General features: G+C 42.9%; 1 protein-coding gene across 1 annotated transcript in view; it reads right to left on the reverse strand.

The window, feature by feature from the left end:
- TTC4 (tetratricopeptide repeat domain 4) overlaps positions 1-24,480 on the reverse strand; it is a 331,051-nt gene that overhangs the window by 191,826 nt on the left and 114,745 nt on the right. The window contains exon 5 of the mRNA XM_044085498.1: positions 12,788-12,912. Coding sequence (XP_043941433.1) covers positions 12,788-12,912 — 125 coding nt within the window. The remainder of the gene's footprint in view (positions 1-12,787; positions 12,913-24,480) is intronic.

A 24,480-nucleotide genomic window follows, 5' to 3' on the forward strand; every position in this document is an offset into this window, starting at 1 on the left:
TGCCCCAGATGTCAGGTGCCCCCAAGTAGGTAGGCAATACATATTGCTAATCAAACATGTAAAGGAAGTAAAAGGAATACCTTTAATTACAAGCAAATACACCACAAAGTTTGTTCAAGATAGAAAGGTATAGAAAAGTTCAGCTAGGTCAGAGGGGATGGAGGGAGGGTAACCTCGACTGCAGCACTGTGAACACTCGAACGTCTACATTTATGGTAGGTACAAAACTGTACTATGTTCATCGTGTTATACTGCTGCAGTCATCACACTTGGGTTGAATCCCAAAGCTAAGGATGGGCAGTGGAACTAAACAGGGTTTGGGGAAGCTAGTAGGCCCTGCAGAACTGCAGTGGCAAAGCCAGCTCTGGTTTTAGAGTACAGAGGTAGGTGATAGTGCTTGGTGAAGGTGTGCACTGAACTCCAAGTTGCAGCCTCCAAAATATCCTTGGTTGGTACCCCTCTGAAAAAGGCTGCTGATGTAGCTGTAGCCCTGGTGGAATGTGGCCTAATGTTAGCAGGTACAGGTTTCCAGTGATGTGTGTAGCAGAAACGGATACAATGTCCTATCCATTTTGAAATGGTCTGTTTTGAGACAGCTTTTCCTTGTGAGCCTGCAGCATAGGATACAAAGAGCTGGTCAGATTTTCTGAAAGCCTTAGTTTTATCCAAGTAGTAACGTAATTGCCTGTGAATGTCCAAAGAATGCAGGAGTCTTTCTCCTTTGTACTGGGGGTTTGGGAAAAAGGTGGGAAAATGAATGGTTTGGTTTAGGGCCACACTGGATACCACCTTTGGCATAAAGGAAGGGTGAGTTCATAGAGCGACTCTGTCTTGATGAAAAATGGTGAAAGGCTCCACTGCCATTATGGCCTGTAGCTCTGAGACTCTTCGAGCTGAAGTTATTGCTAGCAGCAGGGCAGTTTTCCATAATAGAAATTGTAAATCAGAAGGTAAAAGCTGGTTCAAAAGGCGGCAGTGTAAGCTTTTCCAGGACAAAGTTGAGATCCCAAGTTGGTGCTCTCCGGGGTGGTCTTATGTTCTTAGCCCCTCTGAGGTACTATCTTAGCAGTGGATGTGAAAATGTAGGAGGATCTGTGTTGTAGTGAGCTGAAATCGCTGAGGCGTGGATCTTAATAGATGAAAAAGAAAGTCCTTTGTGCAACATCTCAGTCAAATATTGTAAAATCTGAGGAATATTTGGAACAAGGGGATTTTGGCCTTTAGCCTGGTTCCAGGCGCAAAATCTTTTCCATTTGTCTGAATAGGTTTTCCTGGTGCTGGGCCTCCTGGCCTCCAGAATGACATCCATAACATCTTCAGAGAGAAGTGTTGACTGGTTGCTTAGGTAATTTGCCATGCAGCCAAATTTAACGTCTTGAGCTGGCTGTGTAGAATCGGATTGTTTTGCTGAGTGAGCAGGTGAGGAATTTGAGGCAAAGTCCATGGTGGGCCTTGAGCCATGTTCCTTAGTATTGAATACCAGTGTTGGCGTGGCCAGTCTGGAGCAATGAGTATCATTTGTGGCCTCTCTAATCTGGCTTTCAGCAGCACCTTTGCTAGAAGAGGCAGTGGAGGAAAGGCATACACTGTTAATGTTTTCAAACTGAATGAGAGGGCGTCCACTTTCCAAGCTAGTGGGTGGTATGTCCTTGTGCAAAATTTCCGAAGTTGGCGGTTTTGGGGGTTGGCAAACAGATCTATGTCTGGGCGCCCCCATTTTTGAGTTATCATTGCAAATACTTGTGGATCTAGTTGCCACTCGTGAGGATCCATGATGTTTCTGCTTAGATCGTCTGCCAATGTGTTTTTCTTTCCTGGCAGGAATTGTGTAGTTGAACTTGGTAGGCCAGTGCTGTGTTCCACAAGGTCATTGCTTGCCTGCATAGGGGGTAGGAGTGTGTGCCCCCTTGCTTGTTTATGTACCACATTACCGTGGTGTTGTCTGTCTTTATTAGGAGTTGTCCTGGTTGTAGGAGGTTCTTGAAAGCTGTTAGGGCATTTTGTACAGCTAGCATTTCTTTTTGATTGATATGCAGATATCTTTGATCTGTAGACCATTTGCCCTGAATGCACTGTCCTGCCATGTGTGCTCCCCAGGCATAATCCGATGCATCTGTTGTTATAGTTTGCCTGGCTGTGGGTAAGGTAAAAGGCTGACCCTTGTTGAGGTGACATGCCTGAGCCCACCATAGAAACTCCTGTTGAAGACAGGGAATGAGTGGTATCATTGTCTCCAAGCTGTGGCTGTGTTGAGTCCATACACTTTTCAGGTACCATTGTAATTTCCTCATATGCAGTTTTGCAAATGGTATTAGTAGTATGCAAGATGCCATAAATCCCAAGGCCCGCAGAATTTTTCTTGCAGGGAGTTGGGTCTTTGTTGCCATCATTTTGAAGTATTGAGTCAGTTGTTCTTGCTTGTCTGGCATAAGATAAGACATCTGGGCCATTGTATTCAAGCTGGCACCCAGGAATATTATGTGTTGTGAGGGCACTAGTTTTGATTTATTTTCATTTACTGTGTACCCTAGGCAACTTAATAGGTGTTTGACAAACGCCAGATGCTTTAAAAGAATGTCCTTGCTGTCTGCTTGAATAAGACAGTCGTCCAGGTATGGATATATTTGAATTCCTCTTTGTCTGCAGTATGCAATTACTGGTGCCAGGCATTTTGTGAAGACCCTGGGCGCAGTAGATAAGCCAAAGGGCAGTGCAGAGAATTGATCATGAGTTGAACCTGCAATAAAGCGGAGTTATCTTCTGCAATTTTGTCTGATAGGGACATGCAGGTATGTCTCCTTGAGATCCAACATTACTAGCCAAGCCTTCTTGCCCAGCATGGGAAGAAGTTGCTGTAGTGTTAGCATCTTGAATTTGGGTACTTGCAGATAAGTGTTTAGAATTGAGAGATCCAGAATGGGTCTCCAGGCTTTGTCCTTTCTGGGGACTAGAAAGAGTCTTGAGTAAAATCCTTGTCCTTGCTCATGTGTAGGTACTTGTTGAATGGCTCTCATGTCCAAGAGAGCTGTAATTTGCTTTTGAGCCTCTGCCCATTGATTTGGTGGCAGGTTTGGCATTCCTTTTATCCTTGGTAAAGTGTGAAAATGGAATCTGTATCCTTGTGAGACAATATTTAGGACCCATTTGTCTTTTGTGATGATGTGCCAGTTGTCTGCAAAAAGTGCTAATTGTCCTCCCAAGGGAGCTGCCAAGAGAGATTTGTTTGGCAGTCTGAGGGTTAAGTCATTGTAAAAATTCAAAAAACAAACTGGTGAAAAAGCCTCCCTTGCAGGTCCAGCGCCTTTAAACTCCTGGATTCAGATAGATGTGTGCAAAGTTCTTTATAATCCACAGGTTATGTTGTAAACAAGAACAATAATAACAAGAATAACCTGTGGATTATAAAGAACTTTGCACACATCTACTTGAATCCAGGAGTTTAAAGGCGCTGGACCTGCAAGGGTGGTTTTTTCACCGGTTAAGTCATTGTGTTTGTCTTCTGATAGCTTGGGACCTGTCTTCTCCTCCTTTCTGGGATGTGGTACCCCATTGTCGAGGCTTGTAGGGGCCTTGTGACTGACCTCTGGCCCTTGGGCGTCTGTATTTGCCCCTCTGTGGTCTGTCAGAAGCTGGAAAGGACCAGTTTTTTGTTGGCAAATTTTTGCTGAAACGAGGGGGTTGTACCTGTAAAAAATCCTTGACCGTCTGCATAGATTTGCCTTATCCTCCATTTTCTTTAAAACCTCTTCTGCTTTTACACCAAATAAAACATCCTGCTGTAGAGGTGCATCTAATAACTTTGCTTTAACATGATCAGGCAGGGTTTGTTCTTTTAACCAAGCATGTCTACGTATGACAGACCCAGTCACTGCTGCTCTACAGGAAGCCTCCAATGAATCAAATCCACATTACAAAGTATGTTTTCCCACTTGTTCAGCTGCATGCGTATAAGAGAATTTAAGTACCTTTATCTGCACTTTAAAAAAAAAAAATACAGTATTTAATTTGATTTAAACTGTGTTGAAGGAATATTTAACTGAAGTGGCAGTTAATCTGCTCTTCAGTAACTTAAACTGAAGCTAGTGTTTGCTGAATTTTGTTATTTGCTAGTAATTACAGGTGTGGGGGTAGCCACATTCTTTGATTTCCTGTCCTTGCCTTTTTAAGTGGTGCATTGTGAAATATTTTCTGCTTAAAAACTTCAGCTTTGTCCGGCTAAGAACTTGGTTATATTCAACTGGACGTAAAAAAGAATTTAAGTACCTTTATCTGCACTTTTTTTTAAAAAAAACAGTATTTAATTTGATTTAAACTGTGTTGAAGGAATATTTAACTGAAGTGGCAGTTATTCTGCTCTTCAGTAACTTGAACTGAAGCTAGTGTTTGCTGAATTTTATTTGCTAGTAATTACAGGTGTGGGGGTAGCCACATTCTTTGATTTCCTGTCCTTGCCTTTTTAAGTGGTGCATTGTGAAATATTTTCTGCTTAAAAACCTCAGCTTTGGCTGGCTAAGAACTTGGTTATATTCAACTGGACGTATAAGATAATTTAAGTACCTTTATCTGTACTTTTTCTAAAAAAATACAGTATTTAATTTGATTTAAACTGTGTTGAAGGAATATTTAACTGAAGAAACTGCCCGCCCCTCAGCCTGCCTCTGGGCCCATCTCATTTGCTCACTCAACTGAGTGCAGTGAGATCATATTCTGATTTCAGGCACTCCTACTGTGTACAAAGAGAGCATCTGGGAAACAGACAAAAAAAAAATTAAGCTTATTTCCTGCCTTTCCTGTTAAGTGGTATAGACTATTTGTAGGCTTCTGAGCCCCCAAGCCCTTCTGTGTTTGAGGGAAGCCTTCTAGCTTGTTTTTTTTCTTATAACTAGCCAGTTTTCTAGTTTCAGCAGTCAAATCTTTTTCTTTGATCTCAGCACTTTTTCAGATAAAAAAAAAAAAAATTGAATCTGCTTTTACTGTACATGTGTTTCTACCTTCTTCATTTTACTTTTGCATCATCTTAAAAATACTCAATTGTATTTATTACTGCTTGGTGTAACTCATTCTAAGCCTTTTGGTTTAAACACTTGGGCTTCGGACCAGTTGTTTTGCACTGAGAGGGTTTGTGGTCTGCACTGTTGTGGCAGAACAGGTAGCTTACATCCTTCTAGGTTGGGAACTGCTGATTGAGGGCTCAGTGTCTGTTATTCTAAAAGTGCATTAATTCTGGTTTAAGCACTTGGGCTTTCAGGCCAGTTATTTTACATTAAGAGGGTTCGTGGTCTGCACTCTTGTGGGAGGAGAGGCTGGACTCTGCCCTTCTGAGCTGGGAATTTCTGGTTAAAGGCTTATAGTGCATGCATATCTGAACTGCTTCTTACTGAAGTTAGTGCGCCTTGTTTGCTGTGGCATAGACTGGATTCGGGCCTGCTGGATCTAGCTTTGTTTGTGTAACTTGAGCACTAATCCAGACATTCTCTAAAGTATTCAATTGTATTTATTACTGCTTGGTTGTAACTTGATTAAAGTGTAGCTATCATTCTAAGTCTTTTGGATTAAGCACTTGGGCTTCAGACCAGTTGTTTTACATTAGGAAGGTTTGTGGCAAGCACTGTGGTGGCAGGACAGGTAGCTTTCATCCTTCTAAGTTGGGAACTGCTGACTGAGAGCCCAGTGTCCAAGTGTATTAGTTCTGGTTTAGGCACTTGGGCTTCAGGCCAGTTATTTTACATTAAGAAGGTTCGTGGTCTGCACTCTTGTGGGAGAAGAGGCTGGACTCTGCCCTGAGTTGGGAATTTCTGGTTAAAGGTTTATAGTGCCTGAATATTTGAACTGTATCTTACTGAAATTGGTACACCTTGTTTGCTCTAGCATAGACTAGATCCAGGCCTGCTGAATCTAGCTTTGTTTATATGCTTGTTGTTTGTTTGCTTGTTATTTCCCTGGAAGCTAATTCCACCTAATACGCAGCTTCTCAGCGCTTCTGTGGATCACTAGTGATATCTGCATTGCTTACTGTACTTATTACTTGAAAGAAAGTTACTGCTTGTTGTTTTTGCATTTAGTTACTTGTAACACATTGCACTCAAGTTACCTGGCACTTGCTCACTAAAGCAATTATATAAGTCAGCACTAAAAATTAAAAGCACTACACCCTCACTCCCCACTGGCCCTTGTTTTCAATTATTAAGGAATTCCCAATATTATTCTAGCATGTCCAAAGGTCAGTTGTCAATCTCCTCTCCGGTCCAGCTGGTGAATCTGGGAATCTTGAGGCAATGTTATAACTGCCTCATGTACACAGACAACCCTCTCCTCCTCCCACATAACACAAATACTTGCGAGAGATGCAGCTATTTAGCCAAACTGGAGGCTGAGCTCTCTCAACTCAGGACTGGCAAGACCAGACAGGAGGAGAAGGCAACTACACACAAAACCAGCCTCACATAATGCTACCACACCACTGAATCAAACACATAAACACACAAAGACATACTCGGAGGCTCTGAGTAAAAATTTACCTAAACAGCAGAGGCCTCCAAAGCAGACACCCAAACAACTGCTACCTCAAGACACCCCACAAGCAACACATAAACCACAAAAGCAGTGTGCAAAGCAGTCACAGCCCTTAAGGCCAAATACAACACCAAACATACTTGTCATAGGTGACTCCATAGTCAGACACACTGACGTCCCACTCACCAGGCTGAACAAAGAGAGGGTCACAGTAAGCTGCCTATCGGGCGCTAGAATCCGCCACATAACACAAGCACTCGGGTCACTCCACGGCAAGTACAAATATGACACAGTCATTGTCCATGCTGGTGTGAACGACCTGAGACGTACCTCCCTGGACTACATGAAAAGAGACAGAGGAGCTTCTCTGATTATGTAGCCCAGGCAGGTATGACCCTGACCCTGAGCAGTATCCTTCCTTCACCAAGAATGATACCACAATATAGAGACAAGATGATCAGCTTTAACAATTGGCTTAATGTCTGGTGTCATTCAAAGGGGATCCAGTGTCTGTCTGCCTGGGATGACATGCTTGACAAGCCACGCTGCTTCGCAAGGGACGGCTTGCACCTGTCACCCCTGGGATTCCGGATATTGGCTAAGGCTCTTGCCACCCCATAGTGCCTTTTTAGGCAAGGCTCAAATTCTAAACCTACCACCCTAGAAAACAAAAATGGGAAGAAACTGAGGGTAATGCTGCTCAATGCCAGAAGTCTAAATCTCAAAATGCACGCACTCAAGGCCCTTCTCAGTATGGAGAACATTGATGTCTGTGCTGTAACTGAAACCTGGTTCAAGGCTCCTGAGAGCACCCCAGCACTATTAGGTTTTACCTCATATCATGCGTTCCGCCCCCAAAACCCAGACCACACCACAAAAGGAGGGGGTGTATCCATATTCATAAAGGATACCCACACCTCCAGGTTGGTGGCAACGCATAAGCTTCAGAAACCATCCAGGTGCAACTAACCATAGGCAAAACTGCTCTACAAATTGTAGCATGCTACAGGCCACCCTCTCAAACTCAGGAACCCCACACAGCCTTCCTGAAGACACTGGAGGGTATAAATGTATCTCCAAACACCATCATATTGGGTGACTTCAACTACCCGAATATAGACTGGGAACATTACTCAAGCCCTAACTTTCTAGCCCAACGGTTCCTGGAGTTCATAAATTCAAATGCCATGGAACAGCTAGTCACTGTTCCCACGAGAGGAGAAAATATACTAGATCTCATTATCACAAACATGGGGACAAAATGCTCCACACCGAAGTATATCCTTCATTGGTGAGATCTGATCATAAACTAATCTCACTGGAAATCCACATCCCACCCCACCCCCAAACAAAAAGACCACAGTGAAGAACTTCTCTAAAGCAAACTTCACACTACTCAAGACTGGTGTGGTATCCTTCAAGGCCCCTGAGCCAGTGGAAACCACAACCCAAGCTGCGGAAGCCCTTACAAATGCCTTCTATGAACACCTCCAGGACTGCATGGATCAGGCAATCCCAAATAAAACCAAGACTCTTTCCACAAAGGGCAAACGTCCAGTCTGGTGGACCCCAGCCATTAACAAACTTTACAATAAGATGAGAAAGCTATTACATGATAGAACAAAATCCATAAAAGGGAAGTCACCCCTGATCATTATTAGTAAAAAAAATACGAGCACTCATAAAATCAACTAAGGCCAATTTTGAGAGAAAAATTGCCATGGATTCAAAGGACAATCATAAGGCCTTTTTCAGCTATGTTAGGAACCTGGGTGGAAACTCCCAGATATGCTCAGAATTAGTCCAAAATGATACAAAAATCACTGAACCCACAGACATTGCCAACATACTGGCAGACAGGTTCAGTGCAAACTTCACCCCCCTCTCCCCCCCCTAAAGGAGAGATAACTATCCCAGCGGAGTGTAGCCTCCCAGACATCTCAAATGCGCAGGTGAAAGCAGCTCTCTCTAAAGCTAAAAACACAGCATCAATGGGACCGGATGGTGTCCCCGGCTGTGTGCTACACGAGCTAAATGAGGAACTGTGGTCCCACTCCACAAAGGCGGTGCCTCTACGGACCCTGGTAATTACCGCCCCATAAGCTTAACAAGTCTAGTCTGCAAAGCTATGGAGAGGATCATAATGGAGCTCATAAACAAAGATATAGGGGGACTTGCAGACATTGGACCCGACCCAGTTTGGCTTCGTCAGGGGAAGATCATGCCTTTTGAACTTGGTCGACTTCTTCGAAACAGTCACCAAGGCCATTGATGAGGGAAAGGCAGTCCATACAGCCTACCTTGACCTTGCAAAGGCTTTTGACACAATACCCCACTCGGGTATTGTAGAAAAACTTACCAGCTTAAATGTAAACCCATATGTCACAAGATGGGTTGCAAACTGGCTTAAGGACAGAACCCACAGGGTTAGAGTAGCTGGCGCTATGTCAGACTCCAAGCCGGTCACAAGTGGTGTCCCACAGGGCTCGGTCCTTGGCCCCCTATTGTTCGGCATCTACTTCTCAGAAGTACAGGCCAACATGGGAGGACTTTGGCTGACAAAGTTTGCAGACGACTGCAAACTGGGCGCCATAGTGGAAAGTGCATTGGACACGGATATCCTTCAGAAGGGACTCACGGAAACAGATAGCTGGTGCCAGAGCCATGGCCTGAAGTTAAACGTCAAAAATGTATAGTCATACCCTTCGGGAAAAACAAGGTAACCCCAAGCTACCATATAGGTGGCAATCCACTAAGCACAGAAGAGGTTATCAGGGACCTGGGGACCCAGGTTGACAGTGGCCTTTCTTTTGACACTCACGTTGCTAAAGTGGTTAGAATGACCTTCTACATTGCCCACCTGATCATGAAGGGATTCACATCCAGATCTAGTGAGGTCATTGTTCCCCTGTACTCTTCACTTATCAGACCAATGATCGAGTACAATGCCCCATTCGGGATGCATCTCACCAGACATCTGCAGCAATTGGAGAGACCCCAAAAGTTCCTCACCAAAAGGATAAAGGGACTCCAAAATCTGTCATATGCTGCCAGATTGAAGAAACTCCAGCTCTATTCAGTCGCATACCGTCTGCTCAGAGGTGACATGTGCCTGACATACAAGGCCATGTCCAACCCGGAATTAATGGACATGCTCCACCTCAAAAAATCCAAATCCACCAAAACCACTAGAGCAAGCGACTTAAACCTTATCACGGATATAAATAGGACGTGCTGGAGGGATAGATTTATCACTCAGAGATTCCCTATGCTGTGGAATAAAATCCCGGTCCATGTGAGGCAGAGCACCTCGCTGGCTCTGTTCAAGAGAAATCTTGACCTGTGAATGAGAGATCGTAGGTTTACCCCGGGAATCATCTCTGTGTCACTGCTGGACAGAGGCACAACAAACTAATGGGCACATTATTTTTTCATATAAGGGGTGGCGTAAGCCACAAAAATTTGGGCTAGGCTTATAAATGCCTTAGGGCAGATAGCCTAGTATAAACCTATGAACCTATGCAACAAATCTTGCATTTCTTTGAAATCAGGCTGTTCTGAATGTGTGATCATTTTTTGTTTTAATTGAGACATCAGGTATTCCTGATATTTCAGCACGTGAAACTGGCAATTTAAGGCCCTCATGGCTAGAGTAGCTGAGGTATATATTTTCTTTCCCCATCTGTCTAGTGCTCTGGAATCCCTTTCAGAGGATATAGGATTTTTAGCAATAGAGGCCTTAACTCCTTTGGGACCCTGTGAAATGGCTTCTGGTTCAGCAACAGGGCTTTTATATAGGAATTTGTGTGAGTCAGCGACTCTGTAGTATCTGTCTGGTTTGGCTGGTGCAGGCAGTAGAGAGTCTGGGTTAAGGCTAGATTCTAAGTAAACATCATCCACAATGTCTAACATGGGTGGAATAGCTAGTGGTCTGTGCTGGGGTAGTAAAAGGAACTCTCGGAGCCTTTTCTTAGAATCAGAGTAATCCTGGCCTTCCCAGTGGAAATGTTCTCTCATGGTATGTAAAGTTTCTCCAAAAGAGTAGTCTTCTGGGGGAGATGCTGAGGGAATAGACTCTTCAGCATCAGAATCTTCATAAGGGGGAAAAGAGTATTCCTGTTCCTCTGAAGAATCTGAGGGAATTGAGACCTGGTCAGAGGAAGCGTAATCCTCCTCCTTTTATCAGGAGGGGAATGGGAACCCCTGATTAGAGTAATTAAATCTTCAGTCATCTTCAGCATCTGTTTTCTTAGGCATGGGGCCTTGTACTGGAGACTGCTGTACAGTCTTTTTTGCTTTTAAAAGGAGTTTTCAGCTTTGCATAGGATTTAATGGTGAGTGTAGTCGGTCTGAAGACACCTTCTGCAACTGAAGGTGTTTCAACTGCACCAGAATCACCTTCAGGCCTGGAGTCAGAAGGGGTTAAAGATGAAGGTTGTGGAGGCCTAGTAATCTCCGCCTGGGAATCGGAAGCCGTCTGAGGTTCTAAATCAGCGGTCGTCAGGGGCTGCGTAGGCGCCTCACTGAAAACCAGAGATCCGGTGACAGTCCCCAGCAGAGGCCTCGGAGTCTGGTTTGGGTCTCGGCTGCCTGTCCTTATCCTTGCATTTTTTATGCATTCCGGTCGTGGGTACCTCCGACGGCATGGTATAATTAAATTTTCTACCAAAATAATGTTGGGCGAAATCAAACCGACGTTTTATAGTACGTTTATTAGACCCAGCGCAAAACTGACAACCTGCGACATTGTGGTCTGGGCCTAGGCAAGGAATACAATAAGAATGAAAGTCCTTACGAGGTATTTGCTTCCCACAAGAAATGCAATTGTTAACTTTTTCTGACATCGGACTGAGGCAAGAAAAGGTTCCCCCAACGGTCTAAAATTCGATTTGAAAATCTCAGGAGTTGGCCGACCAGCACTTGCGAACTGCTTCTGCTTCGGGCACCGCACGGCAAGAAAGACTTTAGAAAATGACGTTGGATGCCTCTTATATACCTCTGGCGCACTGACGTCAGGGAAGAAGCGACAGCAACCGATGCCAGAACAAGACTTTGGAACTCTGGTTGACTGCGGGACCGCCTGACAGCAGGATAACCCGAGTGTGATGACTGCAGCAGTGTAACACGATGAACATCTACTACCTGCCTGGTATCATGCTCAGTAGACAAGCTCAAAATGCATCCTAAAACTAAGGAGATTACATCAAGTCTCAACCACAACACACATCACATAGTTATGATACACCATCTTCCTCAAAGACACAAATATCTTTTAAAATAAATAAAACAAAAAGCTAGATGAGAAGTGCCATGTAGCACCTTCCAGCAGAAAATTATATTAGCAAAAATACACAGCTTGACATGCATTTATATTAGGATTGCACTACTTATGTTAATGTTTCAGTCTGAAAACTAACAAAGCAGAATACAGTGTCATTACATAGCAGTGGCCCCCTACCCTGGTAATAGGCACTGGTAAGACTTACATAAGGGAACCTTGTCTTCATCCTGATCAATAAACTATAATCTCTAATAGTACCTATTCATAAGTGATAAGGTGAATTATGTCCCTCTCCATGAAGGAGGCCTAATTCTGTTAAATTACAACACCAATTCTACTTCACCTACATTCCAGGGTAGGCCATGATTCTCTAAGAACTTCCCATTTCACAATTCTGTTTCATTACAACAGCGGTTCTACTTCACCTATATTCTAGTGTAGGCCATAATTCTCTAAGAACTTCCCATTTTCCTGGGGTTTCAGGCTGACAGCAGCACCATCCAGTCTTCATCATATCAGTGTAACAGTACCATTAGATCCGAATCTGAACAATGTCAATCGATGCTCGAGATTCAGGAGCAGACATCATGGCATGAAAACAGAAAATACTAATCAAGAGATACCCTAGCCCAATCTTTTATTTAAGGTATGCATGACAGAATTAAAGGAATGCTGAAATTAGCCACTATGTTCCCAAAAACATATGACATTGCCAGCATATGCCTCACAAGTACAATACTCCTCTGAGGTGAGGATATCATCAGTGCAAGAAGAAGCATCTTTTTAGCACCACAAGGTAATCCCTACACAAAATTTACAGAAGCATTTACCTATATAGCATGCATTCCTGATGATATATATGTTCATGACACAGTAGTGTGCAGTTACGCAAGAACTGCTCCTTTATAAATGCTGCAAAGATTTTTGCTTTTACTACATCACATTTAGGATTCTAAGCTACTTATAAACTCATTATATTGTCTAAATTCTTACCTTAAGTTTATCAGCTTTAGTTCGGAGTTCTAAAAGCTGTTTTTCTTTAGGATCAATCTTTAGTCCATTGTCACACCACTGAACCGCTTCACTGAAATTCTTAAGTTCAATATGGCATAATACACCTGTAATAAAAAGAACTTCATATAAACTGTGCCTGTTGAGATTGTTAAAATGAAATTGAAAAGACATCAAAATTATGCTTAACATGACCAAGCAAGTATTTCTGGACTACTCCAAGGTTACATTAACTTACTGACGAACTGTTCTACACATCTGCACACTCGTAATATATCATGAGGTTCTGCACATTTTAAACTAGTATCTGATAAAACACACTTTTTGTCTTTTTGTAACTGTAAAAGGATTGCTTTGCTTCAAGCATATAAACAGAAAGAGATTAATAAGAAATAATGCAGAGGCTGAAAACTTGCTTAGTGATCCACAGAATTCTAAGACAAAGTAGAAATTTTGACTTGATAAATGAGCACAGATCAAGAAAATCTCCCAACTTGAGTTGTTTAAGGCTTTCTGAGATGGCTGCACACTAATCAACAGCTTAATTTCAGCTCTCCCAGTGTGGAAAAAAAAAAAGAAACTGATGTATAACAAACAGTAATTCGGCATGTATAAGTAAAATTCAGTTACTGGCTAGTAAGTACACTTTCTGGATGCCACCAAAGATGAAACTTAAAACGGCTTTAAAGAAATTCAACAAGAAAAGTTGAAGAGAAAACACTGACTAGGAAAAATCCTGCAACTATTCAGCAAAAAGCAGTTCAAGCTTCAGCTGTGGTCCAAGATATGGCTTCCAGTAATCTAGAGAAAAAATAAGTCTAATGTACTCAGAGCTGATAAAAATAAATGAACCACTGAAAAAGTAAATCAACTCAAACAGCAAAAGGCTGGAAATGGAAAAAGCTTTTAACAGCTATTCAGATGAACTGATAACTGCAAAAATCAGAGGTTGAAATGAAGAAAAGGCTGACTGAGTATGAGACTACTCGAGAAGAACAGTTTAAAAAAATGATCAAGTTACAGTACAGGGCATACAATTAAAGCCTGAGATGTTCTGCTGTACTAGAAAAGCTGGAAGGAACAGACTGTATTAATTTTATGAAAGCACAAATAAGTAAATGGGCAGATATTACACAGTAGGATTTGTTAACAGAAAGGGCATATCGTATTTATGCTCCAAACCTGGTCATGAGAAAGCAGCCAAGACCAGTATTAATAAAGACGTAAACAAACCAGCAGAAAGACTTGATCCTGAAAAATCCAAGGCAGAAGGAAACATATTAAAAATTGGAGGCAGTAGAGTGATTGTGGAAAATGATTATTCACTGTACACCAGGCAGAAGAGAAGCAAATTTATCCCAGCAATCTGGAAATGCAGGTGAGATTCGGGCTGATGTATTCATCTGTCTTCAAAATATTTTTTTTTCCTGGAGGATCAAAGTTCTTTTTTTTTTTTTTTTTTTTGCTGCAGAACATACTGCAGAGGAAATTCAGAAGTTTGTCCAACAAGGGGTGAGCTATCAAACAAAAAGGGACTCTGTTTCTCATTCTTCTGATGGTGAGGCAAACAGAGAGACATTGCCAGAGAAACCTTTTCCAGTGTTCCAAAGGAAAATGTTTGACAGACAAAAAAAAGCACAGGAGTTGACTAGAAGACTTGAGAGTACATTGGACTTGAATTTGGGGTCTGGCTGGATGATGTAGATGAACAGGAAGAAGACCAGCAATACCAACATTTGGGAATAAATGTGAGACTAAAGTATCGACCAAATTTATGAAATATGGCTTCACAAGCAAAAATGTCCGAGAAAGATTGAATTTTTGTTCACTTTGTTTAAGTTGTTGGGAGACTGAGAGGCATATGCCCCACTTCTAGACATTAATGTTGGAAAGGACACTAAAATGAAAAAAAAAAGGGAAAAGTAACCAAGTCAAACTTTTTGTTCTTAACAATATTTGTACAAAACATTTTGTGATATAAACTACATGTTACTCACTAAAGCATTTTCATTGATTGTTGTAATGAAAATACTAAAGTAAACAGGTGCCTTTTTCCATTTTTACTTTTAAGAAATGTGGGCTAATATTACTATGTATAAAAAGAGAAGAAAGGCTGGACAAAAGCATGTTTAAGCGAACAGGTTACAATCTGGGGCTCTTGGGGATACAGTACAAAATACTCCGATTTTAATGCATGTAAAATTGAAATGTTTTCATTTACTTCTTCATAGGTTCATACTAAGGGTATATCTGGATTAATGCTCTTGATTTAACCTAATGACTCTTTTTTGTGAATGCAAGTGTTTTTTTTTAAATGAGCGATCATAATGTAATGAATATTTTTCTTTAAGCATATAAATGTTCAGTCCCAGTTGAGAACTGCATAGTCGAGGGCAGCTCTTAAGTTTATACAGAAACAAGATGACTAGTAGTGAAGACAAACTGCAAAGCCTGGACATTACTTACAAAGATAAACAAACAAAGGGCAGGCAGCTCAGTAAGAATGATGTTTGAAATTACTGGAAGTAAACAGACAGCAACTTTTCTGGTAGCTAAATACTTTAATGCATTTACTAGAACAGTGATAATTCAGCTTTACTTAGAGTCGGCGCACTTTTTCTTAAGGCTAAAAGTTAATATTTTCTGAAAACATACAAATTGTTTGTTCATATCTAGGAGGATAATAAAGATAAGACAAGAACAAACAGCAATTAGTGTAAGTAAAAGCACAGGCTGTAACATGCATCTTAGCATGAATAACCTTATTTTTATGTTAATTAATGCATGAGTGTGCAGCTGTCAGTTTGGGACAATTATTCCTATCAGGATAGTTAAACTTTATTTGAAAATGTACATAATTTGTCTCTCTGTTGTCTATTTTAAGTGAAGAGGTTCTGGGGGTGTCCTTAGGTGTGTTCGATTTTTTTTGTTTGAGGGTTTTCATTAAAACAAGAGTCTTGTAAAATCTGACATATGTTTAAATGAAAATGACAAGAAACAAGTGTACAAAGAATCAACCTGCCAAACATTAGTGGATGCATGTAACACAAAAATTGGAAACAACATTTAAAATCCTGTCATATATAACAGATGGGAGCTTTGGCCAGCTAAGACCTGCATGCGGTCAGCTGAACACATAAGTGAAGTTGGGTAAATTTTTATCTGCACTTTTTTCAAATAATACACTATTTAAATTAGTTTGTTTGTGTTGCATTGAGCAATATCTATCTGAAAGTTGTGACACTGTTTTTTCAGTTAAGGCTTGTTAAAAAACCTGCATAGCCAGTGATAAGTGGGGGTAGTTTACTTCATTGTTATTCAGTTTCTGTCTTATACAAGTGGTACAGTGAATTATTTTCTGTTTCAACTGTGGGCTTTAGCCAGCTAAGACCTGCATGTGATCAACTGGACGCATAAGTGAAGTTAAGTAAATTTTTATCTGCACTTTTTTCAAATGATACACGATTTGAGTTGATTTGTTTGTGTTGCATTGAGCAATATCTAGCTGGAAGTTGTGACTCTGTTTTTTCAGTGGGTCCCCGCCCACCCTCCCTGTTTTTGTTTTGGTGTTGGTCTTGATGGCTTTGGGACTGCACGCCCCTCTTGTGGATTTGTGCTTGGATACTCCTCCTGGGCCCATCTCATTTGCTCTAAATCTGCTTTTACTGTAATTCTGTTTCTTCCTACTTTATTTTGCTTTTGCGTCATCTTAAAAGTACTCAATTGTATTTATTACTGCTTCATTCTAAGCCTTTTAGTTTAAGCACTTGGGCTTCAGACCAGTTTTACATTAAGAAGGTTTGTGGTCTGCACTGTAGTGGCAGAACAGGTAGCTTACATCCTTCTAAGTTGGGAACTGCTGATTGAGGGCTCAGTGTCTGTTATTCTAAAAGGCCAGTTATTTTATGGTCTGCACTCTTGTGGACATCCTTCTAAGTTGGGAACTGCTGATTGAGGGCTCAGTGTCTGTTACTCTAAAAGTGAATTAGTTCTGGTTTAAGCACTTGGGCTTCATGCCAGTTATTTTACATTAAGAAGGTTCGTGGTCTGCACTCTTGTGGGAGGAGAGGCTGGACTCTGCCCTTCTGAGCTGGGAATTTCTGGTTAAAGGCTTATAGTGCCTGCATATTTGAACTGCTTCTTACTGAAATTGGTATACCTTGTTTGCTGTAGCATAGACTAGATCCAGGCCTGCTGAATCTAGCTTTGTTTGTATGCTTGTTGTTGTTTGCTTGTTATTTCCCTGAAATGCTAATTCCACCTAAAACGCGGCTTTTCAGCGCTTCTGTGGATCCCTAGTGATATCTGCATTGCTTACTATTTCCTTGTTTCACTTGAAAGTTACTGTCTGTCGTTTTTGCATTTAAGTTACCTGTAACGCATTGCATTTAAGTTACCTGGCACTTGCTCACTAAAGCAATTATACAAGTCAGCACTAAAAAATTAAAAGCACTACACCCTCACAAACTCCCCTTGAGTACCTTGTTCCCCATTGGCCCTTTTTTTTAATTATAAAGGAATTCCCAATACTATTCTAGCATGTCCAAAGGTCAGTTGTCAATCTCCTCTCCGGTCCAGCTGGTGAATCTGGGAATCTTGACGCAATGTTACAACTGCCTCATGTACACAGACAACCCTCTCCTCCTCCCAACAAATTCCAACACATGTGAGAGATGCAACCATATAGCCAAACTGGAGGCCAAGCTCTCTCAACTCAGTACTGGCGTAACCAGTTAGGAGGAGAAGGAAAAAACACTCACTACAATTCCAGTCTCACATAGACCTACCACAACAGCAAACCAAACACATAAACACACTCGGAGGCTCTAAATAAAAATCTGCCTAAGCAGCAGAGACCTCCAAAGCAGACACCCAAGCAACCGCTACCCCAAAACAAAACACGTGCAACACATAGCTCACAAAGCCAGTGTGCCGAACAGTCACAGCCCTTAAGGCTAAACAACACACCTGATACACTTGTAATAGGTGACTATCGTCAGGCACACTGACGTCCCGCTCACCAGGCTGAACAAGGAGAAGGTCACGGGTGAGCTGCCTGTCGGGCGCTAGGATCCGCCACATAACACAAGCACTCAGGTCACTCCAAGGCAAGTACAAATATGACTCAGTCATTGTCCATGCTGGTGTGAATGACCTGAGACGTACCTCCCTGGACTACATGAAAAGAGACATAGAGGAGCTCTCTGAGCATGTAGCCCAGGCCGGTATGACCCTGACCTTGAGTAGCATCTTACCCTCACCAAGAATGATGCCACAATATGAAGACAAGATGATCAATTTCAACAACTGGCTTAAGTATTGGTGTCATTCAAAGGGGTTCCAATGCCTGTCAGCCTGGGATGACATGCTCGACAAGCCACGATGCTTCGCTAGGGAAGGCTTGCACCTGTCAACCTGGGCTTTCGGATATTGGTAAAGGCACTTGCTACCCCCATAGTGCCTTTTTTAGGCAAGGCTCAAAAGACAAACCCACCTCCATAGGTATCACAAGGGATAAGAAACTAAGAGTAATGCTACTCAACGAAAGAGGTCTAAAGCTCAAGATGCACGCACTCGAAACTCTCCTTAGCGTGGAGAACATCGATATCTGTTCAGTAACAGAAACCTGGTTCAAAGCTCCCGAGAGCACCCCAGCACTACCAGGTTATACCTCATACCATGCTTTTCGGCCCCAAAACTTGGACCGAACCACAAAAGGAGGGGGAGTATCAATATTCATCAAAGATACCCACACCTCCAGGTTGGTGGCACAGCACAAAGCATCAGAGACTATCCATGTGCAACTAACAGTGGGTAAAACTGCCTTCCAGTTTATAGCCTGCTACAGACCACCCTCCCAAACCCAGGAACCCCACTTGGCCTTCCTGAGAACACTGGAAAATATGAAGGCCTCTCCAAACACCATTATATTAGGCGACTTCAACTACCCAAACATAGACTGGGAGCATTATTCTAGCTTCAACACCCTAGCCCAAAGGTTCCTAGAATTTATAAACTCAAATGCTATGGAACAACTTGTTGCCACTCCCACAAGAGGGGAAAACATACTGGACCCAACATGGGGACTCTATGCTCTATGCTCCAGACCAGAAGTGTATCCCTCACTGTTAAGCTCAGACCATAAACTAATCTCACTGGATATTCACATCCCGACCCCACCCCCTGCCCAGAAAACCACAGTGAAAAACTTCTCTAAAGCAAATTTCACACTCCTCAAAACCGAAGTGGAATCCTTCAACGCCCCCGGGCCTGTGGAAAATACGGCCCAGACCGCAGAATCCTTTATAAACGCATTCTATGAACACCTTCAGGAATGCATGGATCATGCAATCCCAAATAAAACCAAGACCCAATCCTCCAAAGGCAGACGTCCTGTCTGGTGGACCCCAGCCATAAACAAACTATACAATAGAAGGAGGAAGCTACTACATGATAGAGCAAAATCCCAAAAAGGGAAGGCATCTCTGATCAGTATTAGCAAAAAACTACGGGCACTCATAAAATCGTCTAAGGCAGCTTAGAGAGAAAAATTGCACAGCACACTAAGGATAATCACACGGCTTTCTTTAGTTATGTTAGGAACCTGGGTGGGAATTCCCAGATATGCTCAGAATTAGTCCAAAATGACAAAAAATACACCGAAACCACAGACATTGCCAACATCCTAGCTGACAGGTTCAGCGCAAACTCCCCCCCCTCCCCACCAAAAGGGCAAACATCTATCCCAGCAGAGTGCTGCCCCCCCTGACATCTCAGATGCTCAGGTAAGAGCCACCCTCTCCAAAGCAAAAAACACAACATCAATGGGACCAGACGGTGTCCCGCGCTGCATCCTACATGAACTCCAAGAAGAGCTAAACCCAAACATAAAACTACTGTTCAATCTCAGCCTTATTACAGGACATGTACCCAAAGAGTGGCGTACAGCAACAGTGGTCCCTCTCCACAAAGGTGGTGCCTCAATGGATCCTGGAAACTATCGCTCCATACGCCTGACTAGCTTGGTCTGCAAAGTTATGGAAAGGATCATCATGGACCTCATAAATAAAGATATTGGGGACCTACAGACACTGAATAGTACAGTTTTGTACCTACCATAAATGTAGATGTCCGATAGACATGCAACTGCAGTCATAACATGTGGGGTTGTCCTGCCTCAGGCAGCCCTCGGTCGGCCGGATTCCAAAGTCTGGGTCCGACGTCGGCTGGTGTCGCATTTCTCTCCAACATCAGAGCGGCTGGAGTACATAAGCATCAGCCGACGCCATTTTCTTCAGTGTTTCTTGCCCCAGATGCCAGGTGCCCCCCAAGGAAGGCCGAAAACAATTTGGAGAACAAAAACAGGATTCCAGACAAATAAATGAGCAGTAAAACAAATACACCATAACTGATATCCCCAGCTAAGAGGAACAGGGATAGGAGTGGACCCTAGGCATAGAGGGGTATGGAGGGAGGGAAAATACGACTGCAGTTGCATGTCTATCGGACATCTACATTTATGGTAGGTACAAAACTGTACTATGTCCTTCAAGAATGCAACTGCAGTCATAACATGTGGGTAGAATACCATAGCTTAGCTGGGGGAGGAGGAATGCTCTAGGAAAAAGATGGTGTGGCAATCAAACCCTGGAGGACTGCCGAAGCAAAGCCTGCTATGGATCTGGAGTATAGAGGGAGATTGTAGTGTTTGGAGAATGTATGCACGGAGCTCCATGTGGCAGCTTCTAGAATGTCCTTAGTAGGCACCCCTCTTAAGAATGCTGTACAGGTGGCTGTAGCTCTGGTGGAATGTGGTCTGATATTGGCTGGAACAGTCTTTCCATGAAAGGAATAACAGAATTTGATGCAATGTCCAATCCATTTTGAAATAGTCTGTTTTGAAATTGCTTTTCCTTGGACTGCAGGGGCGTAAGCTACAAATAGTTGTTCAGACTTCCTACTGGCCTTGGTTCTGTCCAGGTAGTATCGAAGTTGTCTGTGGATGTCCAAGGTGTGCAACAGTCTTTCCCCCTTATTCTCAGGATTGGGGAAGAAAGCAGGCAGGTGAATGGCTTGATTTAAAGAAACCCTAGATACCACCTTTGGCATAAAAGTAGGGTTGGTCCTTAATGAAACCATGTCTCTGTGAAAAATTATGAACGGTGGTATTGCCATTAGGGCCTGTAGTTCCGAAACCCTTCTTGCTGAGGTAATTGCCAACAGGAAAGCTGTCTTCCATGAGAGAAATTGCAAGTCAACTGTAGCTGCTGGTTCAAATGGAGGTAAAGTCAGTTTTTCTAGGACAAAATTGAGGTCCCAGGCTGGCACTGGGGCCTTTCTTGGTGGCTTAATGTTCTTGATTCCCCTGAGGAATTGCCTTAGCAAGGGGTGTGAAAAAACAGGAGGATCAGTGTTATATCTAGCTGAAATAGCTGATGCATGTATCTTTATGGAAGAATATGAGAGGCCGTTCTTTAGCATATCTGCCAAATATTCCAAGATGAGTGGGATGTTCAACAAAGATGCATCATGTCCCTTGGTGGTATTCCAATTGCTGAATCTTTTCCATTTTGCTAAGTAAATCTTTCTGGTGGATGGTCTTCGAGCCTCTGTTAGTATCTTCTGAACTTCCTTGGAGAGAGATAGGTTGAGGTTATTTATGGGATCTCCCAGGCTGTTAGCTGCAGTGTCTGAAGGTTTGGATGCACTGTTTTGAAATTGTGTTGAGTCAAAAGTAGAGGCCATTGTGGAAGGGCCCACCTCCTGGTGTGACATATGCTCCGTAGTAGTGGATCCAAGTGTTGTCTTGGCCAATCCGGGGCTATTATGATTCCCTTGGGTCTCTCTGCTTTGATCTTCAATAATACTGAGGTCATCAGTGGCAGAGGTGGGAATGCATAGATTGTTAGGAAGTTCCAGTTGAATGAGAGAGCATCTATTTTCCAAGCTTTTGGATGGTATGTCCTTGTGCAGAACTTTTGTAGAAGGTGGTTGAGGTGAGAGGCAAATTGGTCCACTTCTGGCCTGCCCCATGTCGAAGTGAGCTGTGTGAAAACCTTCGGATGTAACCTCCACTCGTGTGGATCTGTGAAATTCCTGCTTAGGCTGTCCGCCAACACATTGTCTTTGCCTGGAACAAACTGGGATTGTAACTGGATGTTTAGGCTCAGTGATTTTTCCCAAAGATGCATTGTTAGTCTGCAAAGGGGGTAAGAGTGGGTGCCCCCTTGCTTGTTTATATACCACATCACAGTGGTGTTGTCTGTCCGAATCAGTAAATGGCCTTGCTGAAGTTGTTGTTGAAAGGCCTCGATGGCATGCATTACTGCCAGCATTTCCTTTTGGTTTATATGCAGATGTGTTTCCTTTGGAGACCATTGTCCTTGTATACACTTGCCTTCCATGTGCGCCCCCCATCCAAGGTCTGAGGCGTCTGTGGTCATGGTCTGTGTTATCTGTGGTTTGTTGAATGACAGACCTGTGTTTGCCTGGCTCACCGAGGCCCACCATAGGAATTCCTTTTGCAGGCATGGAATGAGCGGTATGGTTGTCTCCAAGTTGTTGCTGTGTTGAGACCAAACGCTTTTTAGGTACCATTGAAGCTTTCTCATGTGTAGTCTTGCTAATGGAACCAGGAGAATGCAGGATGCCATGTAACCCAGGGCCTGTAGGAATCTCCTTGCAGTCATCTGGGTGAGTTTTGCTAAACCTTTGAAATTATGAGTTAACTTCTCTTGCTTGTCTTCTGTCAGGTAAGCCATTTGAGAGGCTGTGTCTAGTTTGGCACCTAAGAAGATTATCTGCTGGGATGGTTGCAGTCTTGACTTTTGGAAGTTAACTGTGTATCCCAGAGCTTGTAGTAATCGTATGACCAAGTTTTTTGTCAAAATCAATTTGTCGTCCGCTTGTATGAGGCAGTCATCCAGGTACGGGTAAATTTGTATCCCCTGGAGCCTGCAATGAGCAATTACTGAAGCCAGGCATTTTGTGAATACTCTGGGCGCAGTAGATAAGCCAAATGGCAATGCTGAGAATTGATAATGCTCTGGCCCTGCAAGAAACCTGAGGTATCTTCTGCAGCTGTGTCTGATAGGGACATGCAGGTATGCCTCCTTGAGGTCCAGAGTAATCAGCCAAGACCCCTTGCCCAGCATGGGAAGGAGTTGCTGTAAAGTCAGCATTTTGAATTTTGGTACTATGAGAAAGGTGTTTAATGCGGACAAGTCCAGTATTCGTCTCCATTGAGATTCTTTTCTTAGAACAAGGAACAGTCTTGAGTAAAACCCCTGGCCTTGTTCTTGTTGTGGAACTCTTTCTATTGCTTTCATTTGAGTCAGCAGAGTGATTTGCTTGATAGCCTCTGCCCTCTGGTTTTGTGGCAGGTTTGGAATGCCTTGTTTTCTTGGCAAGGTATGAAAGTGGAACCTGTAGCGAAAGTGGAACCTGTAGCCTCTGTTTATAATGTCCAAAATCCATTTGTCCTTTGTCAGTCTGTGCCAGTTTTCTGCAAACAAAGATAATTTCCCGCCCAAGGGAGCTTCTATTTGTTCCCTGGTAGGCGGAGGTAGGGGAAAGTCATTGAGATTGTGGCTGTGGGACAGGAGAAACCCCTGCGTCACTTCTTTGGTTTCCTGGCTGCCATTGTCGTCCCCTGTAAGGGCCTCTGTATTGGCCTCTTCCTCGGCCACGTCTGTTTTTACCCCTTTGAAACTTTTCTGGGTTTGGAAAGGACCAGTTCTTTGAAGGCCAATTCCTACTGAATCTAGGGGGTTGAACCTGAAGGAAATCTTTCACCGTCTGAACCGATTTTGCTTTTTCTTCGATGGTCTTTAACACATCCTTAGCATTAGCACCAAAAAGCTTGTTCTTTTCCAAGGGTGCATCCAGAAGTTTTGCCTTTACATGATCTGGTAGAGGTTGATCTTTTAACCATGCATGCCTACGAATGACTGCCCCTGTCATAGCTGCCCTACATGAAGCTTCCAGTGCATCATATCCACACTGCAGGAAGTGATTGCTTACTTGCTGAGTGTTGTGCACAGCTTCCTGCAAAGCCTTCCTGTCTAAAGGATCAGGAGTGGCTAATGTTTTTTGTAAATCTTCTAACAGGAAATCCTGATATTGTAACATATGAAAAAGACAATTCAAAGCTCTCATAGATAAGGTAGTGGATGTGTAAACCTTTTTGCCCCATCTCTCTAATGACCTAGCTTCCCTGTTGGAGGGCAATGGATTTTTAGAGGTGGAAGCAGAAACTCCTTTAGGCCCCTGAGAAATAGTTTCCAAATCAGCAGAATGGGCCCTGAATAAATGGGAATGTGTTTCTGGGACCCTGTAATACCGGTCTGGCTTGGCTGGGGCCGGAGGAAGAGAGTCAGGGGTAGCACTAGAGTCAGAATATAAATCATCCAAAACATCAAGTACAGGTGGAATAGCTAAGAGCCTGTGCTGGGGCTTCTTAAGGAAAGTCCTAAGGCGTTTCCTGGAATCACAATATTCCTGACCTTGCCATTTGAAATGTTCCCTCATGGTATGCAGAACTTCCCCAAAAGAAATATCCTCAGGAGGGGAGGCCGAGGGGATGGAATCCTCTGCAGCCGAGTCCTCATAGGTCTGGAAGAGCTCTTCCTGGCTATCAGAGTGGACAGAGCCCTCAGAATCTTCATCTGAAGGGA

Source organism: Protopterus annectens, chromosome 10.part0 (genome assembly GCF_019279795.1).
Source record: "Protopterus annectens isolate FY-2018-M chromosome 10.part0, PAN1.0, whole genome shotgun sequence".
NCBI lineage: Eukaryota > Metazoa > Chordata > Ceratodontiformes > Protopteridae > Protopterus > Protopterus annectens.